Source organism: Amphiura filiformis, chromosome 3 (genome assembly GCF_039555335.1).
Source record: "Amphiura filiformis chromosome 3, Afil_fr2py, whole genome shotgun sequence".
In the NCBI taxonomy this organism is placed as follows: domain Eukaryota; kingdom Metazoa; phylum Echinodermata; class Ophiuroidea; order Amphilepidida; family Amphiuridae; genus Amphiura; species Amphiura filiformis.
The window spans coordinates 3,941,967-3,963,307 of NC_092630.1; the positions used below are offsets into that span (position 1 = coordinate 3,941,967).

Below are 21,341 nucleotides of genomic sequence, written 5' to 3' on the forward strand. Positions count from 1 at the left end.
GGAGCAAACTGCAACTTTTAAATTGGCATCTTCCTTGGGTTTTTGGATCGTTGTGTCTTAATTTCTTGAACAATGTCAACAAATGAGGTCTTAAATTCAAGCTAAAAGATGCAGCTATTGGCGGATTGTTCCAATTAAGACATATCTGTCTTTGTTTAGGATATACAGGGCTGAACATAACTGGTACCATAAATGTGTGGCTTACTGTATAATATAACTATGAGTCTGGTTGATCCATCACATATAAGAACATTCGTCTATCCAATTATTTTCAGTTTGCTATCCATAAGAAATGTGGTAACGTATCTGTTAACAATATATTGGCAACATAGTCTCAAAGACCTGTTGGAAAAATTGAATAACCTGTGTTGTGATGTTTAAATATTATACTTTATAATTAGGGCATGATACCAACTAATGAAAAGTACCTATAATCCTTTATATGCGCGCATGTTAAAATGAGCAGGAACACATTATACAGAATGCACCTTGGCTGTCGACATGGAGGAAAACAATGGATATGCATAATTAGCTTTATTGTTTTATACTTTCTAGGCATGTTACAATATCTATCTCCACACATTTTAGAAACTAACTCCTAAGTATAAGTTATATTAATAATGTCATTTCTTTCTGACGAAACAAGTCTGAATACACATTCAGATTCCCGTTCAGACTACGGGCGACACAAATTTGGCGTTTTGAACACTTTATTGGAGAATGCGCCAGGGTGCAGGGGGCAGAATTTCCCAAATACACTCCCTGAAATAGGATTCATGATTTTTTTGGCTGGTTTGTTTAACATGAAAAATTGATCCCTAGATATGTCAATTTGCTAGGTTTTTGGTGTGTGTGTGTGTGGGGGGGGGAGTATGGGCCTAGATCATAGTCCGAGTCAATTTATGTTTAATTTCAAGCTAATAAAGAAAAATTTCTTTCAACAATTCACCTTTTTAGTAAATTCCATTTGCCAGTTTGTGCTCCTCCATCACGGTGTCTTTAGTGACGGAGGAGCACAATCCGGGTGGGACCGATGAGACATTCGGTTTAAAAAATGCAAAGGCTGATGGGATTTGCCAAAGAGGTAACTGTGATAAATGATTGTCATGTTTCATTGTTTCCAGGGATGCCAATTGTACAGGTTTCTTACAGTGCGGAAAAAACGCTTGTTGAATGCCAATCTTCTGCAAATCCCCCAGTACTGGAGGGTGATTATGCCATCATCATATACGGGAATATCTTCAAAGGATCAACATTGGTTGTTCATATCATTGAGAAAACTAAAATTATCTGCCAGGCTACAAATAATATAGGAACTGGATCAGCAACAATCACTGTCAGTCTAGCAGGTGTGTTGGAATAAAGTGCATATACTGTAAAAGTCAATATTTTTGCGAGAAGTAATTTTCGCGATTTTGAAGATTTTGTCAATTGCGCAAGAATTAAATTTCACGGTTTTGATATTGATACAATAGAAACTTAATGCAAAAGGTTATTTTCGCGAGTTTTTATTTTCGCGATTTTATGTCCACTCACGAAATTCGCGAAAATAAAAACCTCACGAAAATTTCTACTTTTACAGTATTCCATCTTCATGATGAGAAAAACTTGGAGAAAAACATTGGGCTATTCCAGTTGAAATCTACCCCCTTCAAGTCATGACCTTAATCTTCCACACAAGGAGTGTAAATTTCAAATAGTAGACTCCATTTGAAATCTACACATTTTACACCCCCTGTGTGGAAGATTAAGGTCATGTCTTCCATAGAGGTGTATGGATTTCAACTAGAATAGCCCAGGTTTAAGTGCCATGCAATATTTAAGTGGTGCCATGCACTTTTATGTGTAGATGTAAATTGTGAAAAATTCACTTGCCCCATGCCCTTTATCAGCATGCAAAAACTCTTTGGCACCAATTTTAATGTGCACAATTATAATACCCTCTCTCCCCACAAAGAAAGTCAAACCTAACCATATTTGACATTTTTGTACTCTTTTCTATGACTTTTTACTTTTAGAGTGTAATATTAAAACGTCAATCTTAAAACAGGACTGTAGCAAGTAGGCAGCCAGGAGGCCATGGCCACCCCATTTTTGAAAAAATTGTTTTATTTTTTTTATATCTTTATTTCAATTTTTTTGCACCCCATGTTCAACGTTGTGATGGCCTCCCAAAATTTTTCAACCTTCAATGTGGAAAAAATAAATCACTTGTCTGTTTTCAACTTGCCAAAAATGGGAAGCGATAGTACTGAGCAACTCTCCATTTTTTTCTTAATTTCTGTCTTTTCTTTTTTTAAATTTCAACAATGACAGTAAATCTCTTATTTTGTCTTTTCAGCACCATCTCTCCCCAGCTTTGGTCTTCTTGTTACATCAATGGTACTGACGTTGTTGTTCTACTATGAATGACTCAATGGGGAAAACCAGCAGCACCAAAGAATAACCAATTAAGCTTTGAAGAGACCACACAAATTCACCATGGTTTCTATATATAGCAATCTAATGCATATTTATGAGAAACAATTGTTTTAAAGAGGTTAATACGTTATTTCCGAAATAAATATGTTACTTTGAAGGTGCATGCCCAGATTGCGTGGTTTGAATGTAACACATTATGTTTTGTTTTCTACCTCACATTGAGGTTCATCACTCAAACATTCTTACTGCAAGGTTTGAGTTAAAGCAATTTGGATTCTAAAAGCAAAAATGTACATCCTAGTGGCCCATACCACAGTAGGCCTAGTACACATCATTTTGTGTGGTAACCACCAAACTACCATATTTTTGTTCATACCACCAAAAACCAAATATATTCAAGGTCCAAAATTTCACTAGGGTTATGAAAAAATATGAGCTTTTACTTGATAGCAAAACCTTTTAGTTTTATGGGTGGAAATGAGTCTGTCAATCTGGTCAAGCACCTTTAAGGGGGTACTACACCCCTGCCCAATTTTGTGCCTATTTTTGGATTTTTCTCCAAAAATTATAGCGCATTGGGGACAAGTAAGATATGTATATTATAGGGGCAAGGACTACAACTACTTCACTGTAAATTTTATTTCAGCACAGACAACAGTTGTGGAGTTACAGTCAAAAATGAGGGAAACCAATATTTGATCAATAAATCAATAAGTACTTGCTTGTAGGTGCTGAATTTTCAGTACAGTAGTTGTAGTCCTTGCCCCTATAATATACATATCTTACTTGTCACCAATGTGTTATAATTTTGGAGAAAAATGCAAAAAGAGGCACAAAATTGGCCAGGGGTGTAGTACCCCCTTAAAGACAACAAAAATATATTCCATTTAGGTTTTATGAACAAAAAAGTGATAGCCTCATCCCCAACTGTGGTAGACCACACATAACGTTCTTTGGGCCGTTGTGAAACACGTTTTCACTCTTAATATCAAAATGGCTAGTGCAATTTACTTCCAAACTTGGGAAATGGATTATTTTGGTACAAGCCTCAATGTGAGGTACAGATGATAATATGAACAAATCCGATAACCTACTTTAAATCAACTAAAAAATATGTACTCTTACACTGCAATTCTTATATTTTGATTTATTTCTTATTAGTTTCTTATTATTTTGTACATTGTATAATATTATTTTAAACAAAATAGGTGATACAAAAATATATTAGTTACAAATGTACCTGATTGTATGATATTAATATATACATACATTTATACTAACAATTCATAATAAATATTTGAGCTTGGTAGTGATGTCAGTGGTTTTATACGCTTCTGCCGCAATTGTGCCACCAAACCACCATAGCATGTGTGTACAATACATATATGCTCTGCAGGATTTGGTTATTGAGCACGAATCAATACTGCGACCAGCGAAATACGCACCTACCTCACTATCAGACTTTAAAGCCATATTGTAACATTTGCTGAGGATGTCCTCAATATTTTTTTAAATATTTTTTTAATTCTGTTTTTTACACGATTATAATGTACTTTATTAAACTAACATACTCAGCAAAAATCCAGACTCTAGAAGTGCTGTAGTTTAGTCAAAATCCAAGATTTACGATGGAAATATTAGTCAAACATGTACTTGATGTTCATGAAACAGTACGTACATGGCATGCGGGACACTCATACACACATCAAAGGACCGTGCCATAGCACGACCGATGGAGTGACACACACTAACAACATCGATGCTGGTAGTAAATTAGAGTGTTTTTTTGCTTACCACAGTTGTTAAGCTCAAAATGAAAAGGGGACATATCTGACAGTAAAGCTAACATTTTATGGAAAAGAAATGCTAATATTTTTTAAGGAAATGTTACAACATGGCTTTAAATAAAACAAAGTACAAGGAGCCTAAAGATAAAGCTATGCTTTCCGATAAAATTATAAATGACTTCTTTAGGGAAAGACCAAGTGGAGCATTAGATGAAATATCCTTGGGGTATAATTTCAAAATAGTCCCGCTGACTCCCTCCCATAATAACTCCCCCCAATTGATAAAATTGCCAAATTGAGCTTAAATTTAGTACAAAACAGTTCAAATGTAATCTCCTCCCCATGCTGCTATTCAGTACATAATTGCAAGATATTTCTGTTCACACAAGCTCAAATAGTACTATTGCATATTATACACTAAACATTATTAAGGATCAGACACTGATAATCCTAATATGAATTCTCTCTTTTCTTTTCTCTTTGTGTTTACTGCTTTCCACAAATGTCAGTGTTATGGGACTTTAGTACTTGTGTTCTGTTGCCTAACATTAATTAAATAAAATTATACTCATCTGATTTATAATGTTAACACTGTTTTTAACAAATGCTTATAAATAACTTGACTCCTTCAATGTTTCGAGTAGTGCATTATACAAGTAAATGTAAAGTAGCACACAACCTTAACTCCATTTATTTCTGAAATTTATTGAAGCAACTTCATGGTATAATGGGGCTGTAGTGGCTAGCCACAACCTGTAAAGTATGCTGTGGCTTGTGGATCAACATCTAGGCGTTGTGCCTGTGCTTAGCGCACTATAAATCACTCTACTTTTTTTTAATGTCATTGATTGGATGGAATAAATTATTAATACTGATTATGGTGCTCAAAAATGGACTTCATTTTAAAATGCAATTTCTTGTCCATCCCATGCCATATATTTCCCTGTATCATCCATGGATAATTTATCTACAATACTCATAAGGCATTCAACAGAGTATTCTGTGGTGAATAGCTTGTCCTTTGGAACATTTCTATGATAAGGTCTTGATAGGTCCGTGTTCACTGTCCCTGGATGAAAGCATACACAGATGACTTTACTTCGCCCTCTTCCAAGCTCCAAGCTCAGGTTCTTAGTAGCCATGTTGAGGGCGCTTTTAGACATGCGATAGCTGTACCAACCTCCTAGAACTGTAAAACGGAAAAGTAGAAGTATATTTACATTAATGTATCACCTAAGGAGGAATCCAGGGCAGTTTTATATCAGGAAAATTCAGATTTTTAACTAATTAGTACAGAATGATGTGTTCTTTAAGCTAATAAAGAGTTGACTTTTACTATCTAGTAACTCAATATTATTTCCTCCTGTTTTCGCTTGCACTCATTACTTTGCTTTTTGATGGAGAAAAAGTCACATGGCTCAATACAGCTACACCCATGTGGCAAGATAATACGAGTCTAGAATGCACAAACATAAAACATTGCGCTGATTTTTCGCAATTTATAGTGTGTGTGATGCAGTGCAAACCTGCGCATAGTAAGGATGGGCATCGCTAAGGTTTTTCATGTCAAAATATTGTGGCAAAATTTATCATGATACCGATCACATCTTGATAAATTTTAAGACTCAAAACAAAATGTAGTATAAGCTTAAAATAATGCTGGATAATCTTAAACAATGTTTAAATTACATCAATTCCAATCGCAAGTGCTTCATTAAACTTTATTCAGCTTTCATAAAGGAGTTGTTGAGTCTATAGTTTATCGTGGGGTCATCAATGAAGCAGTGAAAATTATCGCATCGTGGTAATTAATATTTTCTCACGATATTGTAGCCTAGCGCGATATTGCACACCCTTTGTGCCAAGGAGCCAAAGCACAGTTAAATTTCATTTGCTTATGTCGTAATGCCAGCAAACTTGATAACAATATAGCACAAGATTGGCAGTCAAAAAGACATTCAAGGTTTTAAATCATTTTGTATTTTAATGCTCTGTAAAGCATTCAACATTTTGAGTTCACTTGTATAAAGAGATGCCAAGAAAGATGATGCATCAGATGCACCTTTCCCAAAAGTGAAAGTCTTAACCATTTTAAAACATAAAGAATCATTTTGACAATTCCCCCCTAAAATATCTTCTTTCTCATTGTTGACTTTTGACAACTTGATCCATTGGTCACTAGAGGGGCAAAGTTAAGTATTTGCAAAGCTTTCATAATCCAGGAATGTGTCACCAGAGAGACTAAATGGAGGTCAAACTACTGAACTTCCATTGAAGCATATGCAACTATGCAATTTGTTTTGGGGCAAGGGTTTCAATCAGTGGGGAGCTGGTTACACCACTGCAATCAACAGTAGACCAAAGGGGTACATAGTACACTACTCACCGTTGTCTGTAATAGACCCAACTCTAGCAGACATATTGACAAGCACACCTGTATGCTTCTTCTTTTGATCCTCTGAAGGTTGACCAAATGACCCTGATCCTTTGGCTAGTAGAGGGGCAAAGTATTTGGCCATCAACAGTGGCCCAATGGTGTTGGTTGAAAATGTGTCCAGTAGTCCCTGCAATGAAATATTACAAATATATATGAATTATAAGGAATGTTATAGATTAACAACTTGGTGTATTAATTCTGTGATTTCACACACTTTTCTTGCACCATTAAAGGTGAACCTCATTGAAAATAAAGTTATATATCAATGGAAAGCTTATGATGTCAGGAAGCAGAAAATAATATTTTTTATTTGCCTAACGTACCAGGCTAGACATAATCTCCATGCAAAGATTGGATATTGGCACCCCCCCCCTAAATTACAAAACGAATGCATTACTGTGGCATGCATCAGGGCAATGCACGAATTCAGTCATTGTCAACTTACTTTACATGAAAAAATAAGAATAACATGAAGGAAACATCATTATCAAATCAAGAATGAAGTTCCTGAATAAAGTGTGTGGATTTAATTTTTAGTATCCTGACATCATAAGCTTTCCATTGATATATAACTTTATTTTCAATGAGGTTCACCTTTAACAAAAGGGCACTTTTTGTAACAGGCATTTTATGGATAAATTGTGCAATAACTGTGATTTCAAGAAAAATATTTGTGATTTGAAATGAAAATCAGGGTTACATTGTCACTCAATTTTATGATATTGATAAGGACATTTTTAACCCTCTTTCAGAAAACAAAATACCAACGATTGACAGTACAAGTCCATCCACCTGTAGGCAGACCTTAAAAGTATGCCTGGACCGGGAGCTAAAATGAGCTACTGGTCCCAAAGATGACTCCTGGTCCTATGGTTTGTACGGTAGTTAAAACATTGGACACACCCCGGGGGACAAACCAAGAGCCCAAACTGGACAACCATGGGGTAAAAAAAGCCTGGGTGCCTGCTTAATATAAACCTTGCCTGTACGTAGGACTGGATCTTTTACCGTCGTCTAAGGGCCATTTTAACTTGTTTCTGTTATGCGCCCATACATTTTCAGAATGATGGCTAGGACAGAGAACACCTACCATTCCAGACACATCTTTGAGACTTGTCTCTCCTTTGCCACTAGGATGTAACATAGCTGCACAATTAATCAACAAGTCCACTGAGCCATTGCTTCTCTCTTTCACAAGTTCAGCTGCATTTTTGATCTGACCTTCTTGAGTGACATCTAACTCCACAATTTCAAGTCGCTCTGGGTAACTATCTCGTAAGAGATGCAAATCGTCTGCAGAGCTTGGATTACGACATGTTGCGAATACGTATGCAGATGGAGCCGACTTGAGGATGTGACGGCAAAACTGGAGTCCAAGCCCACGACTGGCTCCTTGTATCAATGCCCTAGCCATACTTCTGCAGCATAAAGAGAGAAAATACAGGGTGGGTAAAAATATGCACATGTATTTTATCTTGTTATTTTTCCCCTATTCCATGTGCCAAGAACTCTAATATGAATTATAATACAAAAATAAAACAAATAAAACCTTGCCTTTTTTTAATTTGATATAACTTAAGTTTTACAACTTAAATTTAGTCTCAAATGAACTTGAAAGCTAAACATGTTGCACACATTGTGCACTTATGTGCTGTGTATGTGTCGCCGCGGTTTACAATAGCCATCAGAACGAAGAAATCTTTGCTCTACAAATGATTGTAAATTACACATTTGTAATCATTTTTTCACCACAAAATATGATATAAAAACACAGGTTAGCAATGTATGTGGATAGGTCAAACAGTTTGCAGGGCCTCGATTGAACGTCTTGGTTTGCAAGACCATCATAGTCCTTGCACTTACTGTATGATACAATGAGAGAAGTTGATTCTCGCAACCGAATCTTACGAGAATCATTACGAGAATCAATCTAGGCCCTGGTTTGTCAATTAATATTGGCAATAATATTTTGCGACATACTAATGAAAACAGTTTACATTGAAGATGCAATATGGCACTTCCTAATACTTGAGAACAAGTCCTCAAACGTTCGAAATTTGTAGTACTACAACCTGAGACGAACTGGGTCGAGCCGCTAGCCGTACGCGTATATTCGTATAGGTACAAAAGTAAGGGTGTGAGTGAATCCCGGGAATTCAAGTCCCGCCCGAGAAGCCTGTTACCCGGGCAGGAAAATGCATTCAAATTCAATGCATTTTGAAATCACTAGCGGGAGTGCCCGCGCTCCGAGCGGGCCCCCGCTAGTTGAGTAAATGGGAGCAATCACTCAAACGGGATGAATCACTGAACAGAGTAAATAGGCCTACTATGGCGATTTATACCATACCGAATTGCTATTAATTGTTCCTCTCACCCCCTCAAGACAAACCAAATAAGCATTATTATGGAAGTTAAGACCACAGAATTTAAAGCCTGAGATTTCTTTCTTTCTTTCTTCTTTTCTCCTTTTTTTCTTCATTGTTTTAGCTTCCTTCCTCCCATACCCTTATGATTTTTATCGTCTTCGTAACTACCTTAATCCCATCCCATCCTGTACCCTAAACCATAACCCTGTACCAGTAACCCATCCATACCTTTTTTTTTCTTTAACCCATTTATATGTACGGTACCTGTTTAGTCCTCCATTTCTTGTATATTTTTTCATGCTTTCTTGTAATTTTGTATATTTTTTCATGCTCCCCTGCGTGTGTGACCTAGCAGAGTTTTATTTAAAAGACGCCCCATGAATGTGTGCCAAAATTGCTCCCCCTCTCTGCTGCTTGCCAAAATTGCTTCTATGCCCCTTCGGCTTGCCAAAAATGTCTCCCCCTCCAATTTTACCTCCCCAGGGCTCATAATTATTGCACAGCCCCTTATGAAATTTGTACACAATTTCAATATTTTTTAATACATGAATAAAACCTGTGTGGCGCCGTAAAACAATTAAACATGATTTAAAATATTAAAATCATGAAATATTAAAGGGGGGTAACCCTATCGGTTTAGGATATGGATTCTCTTCAAACTTACATACAATGTCAAATATTGTCCCCTTTGTGAGAAAACGGGAACAATTTCAGCATAAATGTGAATAATTAGCATAATTAGCAAGCCAATACACTGGTACGCATGAATTGCATTCTGGTCAGGCATCCCGAAACAACGGCCGAGCGCATGTCCCAGTGGAAACAGGAAGTGTTCGCCTTGGCACTGAAAACAGTATCGTCCCTGTACACTTTGATACCCTCTATTCATACTGATTAATCTTAAAAAACATTACATATCACTGCGCTCATTATCATTCTTGACAAGATAGCCCATGCTGTATTTACTTCGCTTAATTATTTCTTTATTTTTAGCTATATGATGCACATTTTCACATATTTATGATTTTTCTTTGTTTTATTTTTTAACTAATTTTTTAATGGGGGGAGGTGCTCTCATAATTTTTTTCATATTCCTCGATCATGCTTGACAATATAGGTCATGTTTCCTTATTTATTTCGCCTCTTATGTATTTCTTTATTTTTGTTTTTTGTTTTATATCATTATAGCGCCATCTATAGTTTGACATTAGGGGCCTATTTGATGTATTTTTATGACTAATTGGTACTGGGGTGAAGTCTTCCGAATCTATTCCGATTTCATTCTATGACTACCCAAAACTCCCGTGTCGTGTAAAATGCTAACAACTGGTAGCCTGTAAAACCGCTGTGTTTCATGATTTCTCGAAATACATCGACTTGGAGCGCCAAATTTCAGGATAGTAATGAGAAAAATAGTATCTATTATGTGATACCAAAACCTCATCAACAATGAAAAAATCGGGGATGATGCTGTCGATCGGTTACGGACCTTTATTATACTAAAATGCAGCAAACCTTTAACGAGCGCGACTACCGTGATGTTGCAAATTCGGCGCTAACAACGCGTACGGCGCACAGTTCATTCATAAATTTCCACTCAGCAACAATATATCGCCTTAGCAGCCAATCAGAGACAAGTGCGTTCAACGCAGTATATACGCGATGTATCCTTTAATACAATACGCGCTCGTCTAAGGTTTTCTGCATTTTAGTATACGCTTTAATAAGCTTACCTGTCTTCAAATTTTGATCACAAATTCAGTGACAAAAACTCCAATTGAGTGTTAAACCCAAAGCACTAACACGTAATAATTTGTATCCTTTTTTAATGTTTCAATTTACAGGACTCAATGCCATCAAATTCACAATAAAATATGCAGATTCAAAACATGACAAGGTAAATCAATCTTGCCCATGGGCGCAGCCATTTTGGATTACATAAATGCAACTGCGCTTGCGCAAAACTTTTGTCCAATCATATTTTAGAAGCGTTGACCAATCAAATATAGTGTTTTATGCCAACGTCAGCATCAACCAATCACCACATACGTACTTTCTGCATGCGGGTTTTTCGAACCAGTCGGCCATGTTTTTTAACACAGCTGATTGCAAGATGTAAACAAGGAAAAGTACGGACTAAATTTTATTTAAATTAGAGTACACAACATGATAAAGGAAGTCTAAACTTGGTTACTGTTTAGATTAAAGGTTTGTCGCATACATTTATGTATCCAGTCCATTAAATTTCACTTCAGAAATGCTAGTTTGTAAGGCTAAGCTTACGTTTTTTAAATTTACATGATTTAAGGAAGCTTAAAATTTATAAGTAAACTTACATGTACATTGGCATTGGTGATCGATGATCCTGACTTTTAGACAAACCTTGCTATATTATTAGGACAATATTTTTTAGTACTTTTTGCATGCAAGGTTTAGTTTTGCATCAGAGTTAACCAGTCATGACAGTTATCTTTACTGACTGAGTGCAGACATGGTCTAATTCTGCATAAAACCGGGCAGCCTTATTAAGGTAGACATGCCCTTATATTATAATGGCGATCCTGACTTTTGGACCACCCGAGCTATATAAGGTACAAATTGCAAATTTATCATATTAAACGCAACAAGGTTAAACATGCATGCATGTTTTCAACTGTGCAAACATACCATTTATTCCATCAAACAAGCTTTATTTTGTTCCAAAATTCACGTTTAATTATAGACTGGCCCCCAGTCTCGGTTCGGTTCCATCTCTGGATAATGTAACAATAAATAATTACATAATGCCCTATGAAAAAAATGCCAAAGTCCTGTAAACCACCCCCTTATTTTCTTCAATGCCAAAAACCCATTCCTCTTCATCCACAAATCGACGCCACTAATTACACCCACCACAGTCAACCATGCAGCAATATAGAAATATACTCGTATTATAAGTGAACGCAAAAGTCCATTGAACGCTGATACCGAGACTGGTCCAATCTGTTAGAGATGTCCCTTCCAAATATTCGTTCAACGAAGCACGTTGTTATGCCTGCCACTTCCACATACTTGTGCATAATACGGAAGGTCGATTTGTGCCCATAAATGTTTAGGCCTATGTTAAACTGTATGTTATACAAATTGTACAGCTATCATTTCTACCCTATGACGAACCGACATACCTGTAAATCAAATAGCCCACAAAAAACTGGTCATCGCTGGTATTTTTCATGAAGAAAAACGACACTTTTTACGCCGAACATGTCCAAAACACGCCAGCTGACGTACAAGCCTCCCCACGCATGTACATAAACAGGCCGTGTTCATTGTTTAATTGTCACCTGCAGCTGTTCGCAAGAAAACTTTCTGCATAAAATTACCTGGGGTCGTTATCAGGCCTGAGACACACTGGCGCTAGTTTGAGGACAGTCACTATGAGTTACTAATGTCGGCACATGCAGAAAATGCGTGATGGGTCGCCATTTTGTGACTCGTGCAAGCTAACACAAACAAATTATTGGACTTAATAATCTTTTCAAGTTTTAATAAAACGTGCATCTATCATGATAATATTACATTTTATTATTTTATTATTTGAATTACATAAGCTATGTCAATTTTGTGTCCATGTTAATTTTTATATGGATTTACCTGTGTTGATTTTAAACTGTTGTGAACGTGGAGCTACGCAAACTGGCAGGCGATTACCCACCATGCAATGCGAATACACGGAAACGATCCAGTTTAGGATGCATCGCAGTTCCTTGTGTAAACCAGGCGTAAACCGCCCATCCAACCTGATCGTGTGCACAGGATTTGTGCTGGAGGCTAGTTAATGCGCACAACCAATGCGCAGAAGAAGACCTTGATACTAGGCGGAGCTTACGTTTCACAAGAATGATTGACAGCTGTGAGTAAGTGAAATTCTGTTCTGTGATTGGTACAAAAATATGGTTCTCGTATAAATGAATATATTATCCATGGCTTCAAAATTAGGAACTGTTTTTCCACAGAGCCCTATATAGGGCTCTATGGTCTCTACTCATCATACACGATCCGAGAAGATCTGGCCAGCTGACGACGCTTGCCAATCAGGCTAGCTATTTGTACGGGCGTGGCCTCTCATCCTTTTTATTATCTCTGGTCTTGTCACGCTGGTAGATTCGCCCACCTGTGATTACTGACCTGGATCTGACAGAAGATTGTGGAATTTACGATTTTCAGCAGCAGGATTTTATGAAACTGCCAATATTTGCAAGTATTCTGAAGGATCGGTAATAATTAAAATATTTTTCATGGTGTCGGTAGTGCAAGTTGAAGTTAGTGAATTTGTGGTTTTGTATGTTATGTGCAAGAGTGTTTTCAGGAAGCGTAAATAGGCAGGCCGTTATGCTAAGCTCTCCATGTTATATGCAAGTTCGGCGACGAACTGGACACATCACACGGTAGTGTGATGTGTCCAGCCTGGATATAGCACGTTGTTTCCGATGTCAATTACAAAAGCCCCGCCCCAGTTTCAATTCAAATATGGTAGCACAAAGCTATGCCGCGGGATGTGACGCAAGATCAGATGGGACACTTGTCAACAACTGAGAGGTATTGAGCTCAAGTGGCACGCGCCTGATAGACCCATGGTACGCAAGAATAATAAAAGGCAACCACTCGACTCGGACTTAGGCCTATTGTCCATATTATGTATTATCGCGTGCGGTTTGCAAATGTTTGCACATTATTTAGCTAGGGAAGCCTTTTCAAATATCCCGCTGCTGCAAGCTGCGTTGATTGGTCGGATACAATATCGTTGTTTAGTCGCTACACAAACGTTAATGTAGTGAAAACATGGACGTGGTATATAGAAAGATTGCGTGACTCCAAATCCGTAAAAGTGAACTCCCAGCATTTTGTGGGAGCTGGAAGGCAAATTGCTTACAGACTGGGAGGGTCCATGTATTGGGTTGATTTTTGGCTCTTAGCGGAGCTAGTGAGCCTTAGTCATTGTAGTCAGTGAGGACTGTATTTTTGCTACAAATTTTGGCCACTTGCGTTCTTGCTTTTTATGCTAAGGTTTCTTTTGTTAATGATATTTGGCTTTGAAATTACATTCCAAGGTTTGCTTAGTTATTTAGCAATCGATTGCACTCCTTTAGAAGTGAATTTGGGGTGGGGAAAGTACTTATTTTGAAGTGAGAAAAGTCAAAAGTCGTCATGAGAAACAAGTCATTTCTATCGTTTTGCTTGGTTCCCTGTATGCGCTAGAGATTATTTTGGTCTGAGTAATTTAAGTTGTGAGATCATGGCGGGAATTGACGGATTGCACTATTTTTCTTTGGGAAAGTGACCTTTATCATGAATTTTTGCGGTGATCTCACATGGATAGAAACGTGATTGGATGATTCCTTTGTCCAGATTGTTTATTGAGTTCTCGGGAGTTTTGTTACCATGGGACAACACTTCAAAATATTTAGAGACCAGCGGCGTAGTAATTTAATTAAATGAACACTAAATAACCAGGGTTGCCAAAAAAATTCAGCCCGAATCGCAGGTCAAATAATCGAAAAGTCGCCCAATTTTTTTCTTTACCCTTTGTATTCTATGGGGCAGGAAATTGTCCCGGGGAAAATCTTCAAAAGTCGCCTAATTGGGTTACCAAATCGCGGGTTTGACAACCCTGAAAACAACGTCTCGACAGCGAAGGTCACATCTGGCTATTCATTATCATTGTTTGTCTGGCACGCTTTCTACAGCGTGGGTTGGGAATTCTGAAAATCTGTAAAAATTACAATTTTGCGGAATATAGGGTGGGTTTCTAAAAAGCGTGTGAGCAATATATAATTATAAAGCGTAGGGGTAACGCTACCAATTGAAAAAAAAATATAATAAAGTAATTTGATGATCTGTTGAAAAACATTAATATTTTCTTCATAAATCTGGAAAGAAAATGTCAAAAATTAATTTGCTGATGTTTTCAATTCATACGACGTCACCTGTAGTAGAATCGACGCGCCGTGAGTTTTATGAATGAATATAATTTTCAGTCTCTACATCAGCTGCTTTGGCCCGCTCGCTCACACTAGAAGTGGAGCGATCCGAACCACAGCGGCCGTGTAGAGAGTATAGACTGACGTATTCAGGATCTCACAGGTATCTCAGCCTTTTGCCCATTTGCCCATGTGTTACTTTATGATAAACAATCTAAAGTCGTATCTTTTCGATGCAGTTGCAGTGATGCAGTTTTGCCAACATTTAATATGTCGCAAATGTTTCAGATGAATAAGAAAATCATGAGTGTTTGATAGATGAGGATAAATTCTGCATCAATTCGGATTCTGAAATGGATTGATGGCGCAGATAATGATAAAATGGACCCGGAAGTGACTGTATGAAACGCCGATGTTCAGTCTTCCGAATTTGATAAAGTAATGCTGTAAACAATCTAAAGTCGTATCTTTTCGAAAGATGATTGCAGTTTTGCCAATATTATGTCGCAAATGTTTCAGATGAATAAGAAAATCATGAGTGTTTGATAGATGAGGATAAATTCTGCATCAATTTGGATTCTGAAATGGATTGATGGCGCAGATAGTGATAAATGGACCCGGAAGTGACTGTATAAAACGGCGATAGCGCCGATGTTCAGTCTTCCGAATTTGATAAAGTAATGCTGTAAGCTTTGGTCACAAACACTGCATAAGGGTGGGGGTTCAATTTTTGATAAAAAGGGTGTCTGCCTAAAAGTGTGGGGGAACTATAAATGGAGGGGGTTTGACCCCCTGACAAACGTTCGAAATTTGTAGCTGCTACAACTGATCATCACTATTTAATTCACTAGAATCTGTTTGTTTGTCTGTGTCTGCCTCTTCTCTCAGAGACTAGTGTAGTAGTAGCTCGTTCACGTAGTGATTCCGTTGTCCCGTTGGCCTACAAAACTTAGATTGCATGGCGATCGGAGTGTTATCGTCAGAGCACTAGCATAGTAGGGGAAGCATGTTCCTCAAACTTGGTGGGTGGATGCATCATTAGTACAACAAGTCACACATACAATATTTTCTCAATTCGAATTTTATCCTTTCTGGGTATGACTGATTTTGTTACCGTAAAATTTGTGTCAATTCCCGATATCACATAATAGTACCGTACACTATAAATGCACCACATTTTGTAGGCTCCAATTGCTGATTACATAAATGAGAACAACTGAACCAGCGGCACTGTGCAGTACCGGTCTGTTATTCAATTGCGTTGTGTGTGGGTTATGTGTATTTTATGTGTAAAATGCCTATGCGGCGCGGTGATCCACCCAAAAACAAAATCATCAGATAGATCCCTGGTACTAGGTGCATCTTGACCCCAGCATAAGTTTGTATTGGTTAGTGGGTCAAGGTCACCTGAGGTCATCCAGGGGTCATCTGAGGTCAAATTTGCAAAAACTGTTGTAGGGGCATGAAACCGTGGGTACAGTCAACATTTGGAGTCAAATTTCGGGAAGGTCATCCGGGGTCACCCAGGGGTCATCTGAGGTCAAATTACTAAAAACTCGTATGGGCATGAAACTTGGTGGGTACAGTCAACATTTAAAGTCAAATTTTGGGAAGATACTAAAATTGTCGATGGGCATGAAACTAGGTGGGTACAGTCAACATTTGGAGTCAAATTTTGGGAAGGTCATTTTGAGGTCATCCGGGGTCACCTGAGGTCAAATTACTACGACCTGTCGTGTGGACATGAAACTTGGTGGGTACAGTCAACATTTGGAATCAACATTTTGGGAAGGTCATTTTGGGGTCACCCAGGGGTCATCTGAGGTCATATTACTAAAAACTGTTGTATGAACATGAAACTGGATACAGTCAACATTTGGAGCCAAATTTTGTGGGGTCGCATGTTCCTCGAACTTGGTGGGTGCATCTTGACCCCAGGCAGAACAAGTTTGTATTGGTTAGTGGGTCAAGGTCACCTGAGGTCAAATTAGCAAAAACTGTCATATGGGCATGAAACTTGGTGGGTACAGTCAACATTTGGAGTCAAATTTTTGGAAGGTCATTTCAGGGTCAACCGGTGTCACCCAGGGGTCATCTGAGGTAAAATTGCTAAAAATGTTGTATGGGCATTGGTGGGCACGGCCAACATTTGGAGCCTAATTTTGTAGGGTCGCACAGAACAAGTTTGTATTGGATAGTGGGTCACGGTCACAAATTTAACAATCCCCCCTCCTGGTTCAACTAAAAATTTCAGGTTCCCCCCTCAAGACCACAAAATAATTTCGTGTTCCCCCCTAAATTTACCCATTCCCCCCCCTGCCATAAATAACGATCGCTCCCTAACCAGCGGCACTGTGCAGTACCGGTCTGTTATTCAATTGCGTTGTGTGTGGGTTATGTGTATTTTATGTGTAAAATGCCTATGCGGCGCGGTGATCCACCCAAAAACAAAATCATCAGATAGATCCCTGGTACTAGGTGCATCTTGACCCCAGCATAAGTTTGTATTGGTTAGTGGGTCAAGGTCACCTGAGGTCATCCAGGGTCATCTGAGGTCAAATTTGCAAAAACTGTTGTAGGGGCATGAAACCGTGGGTACAGTCAACATTTGGAGTCAAATTTCGGGAAGGTCATCCGGGGTCACCCAGGGGTCATCTGAGGTCAAATTACTAAAAACTCGTATGGGCATGAAACTTGGTGGGTACAGTCAACATTTAAAGTCAAATTTTGGGAAGATACTAAATATTGTCGTATGGGCATGAAACTAGGTGGGTACAGTCAACATTTGGAGTCAAATTTTGGGAAGGTCATTTTGAGGTCATCCGGGGTCACCTGAGGTCAAATTACTAAAACTGTCGATGGACATGAAACTTGGTGGGTACAGTCAACATTTGGAATCAACATTTTGGGAAGGTCATTTTGGGGTCACCCAGGGGTCATCTGAGGTCATATTACTAAAAAACTGTTGTATGAACATGAAACTGGATACAGTCAACATTTGGAGCCAAATTTTGTGGGGTCGCATGTTCCTCGAACGTGTCTTGGTGGGTGCATCTTGACCCCAGGCAGAACAAGTTTGTATTGGTTAGTGGGTCAAGGTCACCTGAGGTCAAATTAGCAAAAACTGTCATATGGGCATGAAACTTAGTGGGTACAGTCAACATTTGGAGTCAAATTTTTGGAAGGTCATTTCAGGGTCAACCGGTGTCACCCAGGGGTCATCTGAGGTAAAATTGCTAAAAATGTTGTATGGGCATTGGTGGGCACGGCCAACATTTGGAGCCTAATTTTGTAGGGTCGCACAGAACAAGTTTGTATTGGATAGTGGGTCACGGTCACCAGAGGTCATCCAGGGGTCATCTGAAGTCAAATTAGCAAAACTGTCGATGGGCATGAAACTTGGTGGGTACAGTCAACATTTAGAACCAAATTTTTGGAAGCTCATTTCGAGTCAGCCAGGGGTCACCTGAGGTCAAATTACTAAAACTGTCGATGGGCATGAAACTTGGTGGGTACAGTCAACATTTGAAGTCAAATTTTTAGAAGGTCATTTCGGGGTCATCTGAGGTCACCATTTAGAGCAAAATTTTGGGAGGTCATTTCGGGTCGTCTGAGGTCAATTTAGATGAATTCTAATAGTTGCCAAGGCTTTCTATAGTTGTTGAAAGCTTCAAATACTAAAAAAGGGATTTTAAAATTTTGCAGAACAAATTATTCTTGCTGGTTCAGTAGTAATTTGCACAATAATGAATTATTTTCAGATTTTGCAACTAATAGTAATGCGGCAAAAAATAATAATGCGGAGGAGGAAGATTGACCACCGCATCGAGTTTCAAGGAGCGTATTGAATATTTGTGGGGATTTTTTTCAAACTGAAGGTTTAAAAAACTTGACCGCCCTCCCTACCTGTTGCGCATTCGACTCCAAGAACAATTGCTTTCCCACAAAAAAAGCGTAGAGCCACAGCGCCATTGGTGCTCTTGTTAATGCTATGCAATCTACATTACCAGTCGTTCTCCATGGAACCGAGGGAGGGTCTAGTTTAATTATAGCTATTTTTGACGTAACAAAACCGCCGATGCCAGCTCCAAGTTTTCGCAGCAGTAGCACAAGCGCTTGATGTGCGCCGTTTTGCCAGTAATTTACGCTAGCGTATCATGCATTTTCAAGCGCGCTTGACATTGTTTTATCATGGATTTAATTCTGCATTTATTCAAGATGGCGAATTTGTCGAAAAACGGGATGTATTTTACCCCGTAATTTCCCTCATTACTCAAAGCCCTGCCCTCTTACAATATTTAGCTTATTGGATATCATCGGAAACATAGATTAGTAATATTAGGTAGGTCACTGTATTTCTAAAGATTTTTAGATGATTTTTACGATGAAAAAATGGATGTTTTAAGCTTCTTTTCAAAAATTGGTTTTAGCTTGTTAAAAAACGGGTAAAAATCGCTTTTAGCTTGTTGGATATTTTGGTTATTAAATAGTTTAAAGCTTGACTCCTTAGATGAAACTTTTAGTTTAAGCTTGTTAGAATATTAAACCTTGATGAAATAGTAATATTTGAGCCCTATATTATAGCGCGGGTGGTCTAAAAGTCCGGATCGCCGCCTTATTTCTATAGATCTGCTGCGCATTCAAATTGCATTGTATTGCATCGTAATTTCATTTGTGTCTATGCTAATTATGTTTACCCAACATGAACTTACATGTTTTCAAGCAAATTCGCTGATAATAGGTGATCAACAGCGATCGGAATGTTACAAAAGTACAGATCGCATTCAGCTTACTTCATATGAGATGATCTTTGGAAAAATACGGCATAATTTGTCTTGGTGCTTGCGGAATGCCATGCAGTAAAATATTAAAACGTTGCGGCAATTCATGATTGACAACTATTAAACAATCGGCGTGTTCTTCGTATCCTCCGCTGTCAATTTCTTATCCACTCACTAATCCTCACAAAAGCTTTGTCTTGATTACGTAATGTGTGGAGGCAAATTGCAATAAGTACAATGAAATAATGAGTAGGGCGGGCTCTGAGGTGAGTTTCTTCTTCATCTTACGTAACAGTATTGTTCTCCAAAAAAACCCGGAAGCTTGTCGTCTGGCGCTCTAGCTGAAATACAGCAAGATAATGTAAGATAGTAAATGTAAACCTGTATTTTAGCTAGAGTATCTCGAGCTAACTGAGTCTGTGGTACTACAAAAGCTACGACTACGTACACCCCCGGCCCCCCAACTCAACACACAATTTGACAACCATGAGAGCTACCAAATCTTTCAAAGACCCCTTTTGCAATGATTTTTCATCAAATTTACCCCCTTTTTCATGCAAAATCGAGGACAAACATGACAAAATTTGGGCGATCTTTTCTTTTAGACCACCCTAGCTATATAATGGTTAAAATTACGATTTTATCAAATTAAACTTTCGCATCAAGGTTAAACATGTTTTTAGCTATTCAAACATACCTTTTACTTTGTCGAACAAGCTTTATTTTGTTACAAAATCCATGTTTTTATTGCAATTTTGGACGTAAGAGAGCTGAATGCAAAACCGGTGATGCAAACTCCGAAACCTTCGCGTAGCACGAGCACTGATTAACGCTCGCGTATCAAGCATTTTCAAACATGTTCGACAGTTTTTTAATGCGTGATGCAATTCTAAATTTATTCAAGATGGTGAATTTCTCGAAAAACATGATGAATTTTTCTTAAGGAGGCACACAGGATCACTATTTATCCATTTTTTTCCACCTCATAACTCGAAAACTATTTATGGAAAGTATATAAAAGTATACATTTTTTGAAAGGAAATGAGCTCATAAATCCAATTAAAATGTCAGTTTTGGGCCAAAAAGTATAATTTTCGAGAAAAAAACCCCCAAAACGGCTTTTTTGACCAAAAATGTTTGGTCCGCCATAAAAAATTAATTTGAAAACCAAAAACTGTAAAACATGAATTTTATTAATTTAGACAAATAAATCTTTTTTCGAAATTTTGCTTAGTTTTTAAAATATAGACAAAGAATCAGTAAAAACGTGTGACCCGTGTTCATATTTTTGAATCATGGGTGATAAAAAAAGTTCTAGGCCCTAATTTAAAAAAATGAAAAAACACTATCTAGATTTTGGCCATATCTAAACGTTTGACTTAAAAACTTACCTCAGTGATGCTTCATTTAGACGCTATGACGGACCAAAAATGGTTAAAAGTGGTCAAAAATGAACTTGCCGAAAATCGCGATTTAGAAAAATACAGCGGATTTTAGGTCCATTTTTGAAGATTATTCCATAAAAATATAATCCGGTGACTTGTCCAACTGCAGCAGATTGGCATTTTTTTGGTGATTTAGAAGCTAAA

General features: G+C 37.9%; 1 protein-coding gene across 1 annotated transcript; it reads right to left on the reverse strand.

The window, feature by feature from the left end:
* Positions 1–3,197: 3,197 nt before the first annotated feature.
* Positions 3,198–8,083, reverse strand: LOC140147893 (C-signal-like). Its single transcript, XM_072169671.1, has 3 exons — positions 7,736–8,083; positions 6,595–6,772; positions 3,198–5,397 (listed from the first exon to the last, which is right to left on the reverse strand). Exons 1-3 carry the CDS (start codon positions 8,057–8,059, stop codon positions 5,111–5,113), a joined length of 789 nt encoding a protein of 262 aa, XP_072025772.1. The 5' UTR covers positions 8,060–8,083; the 3' UTR covers positions 3,198–5,110.
* Between the last annotated feature and the right edge of the window lie 13,258 nt (positions 8,084–21,341).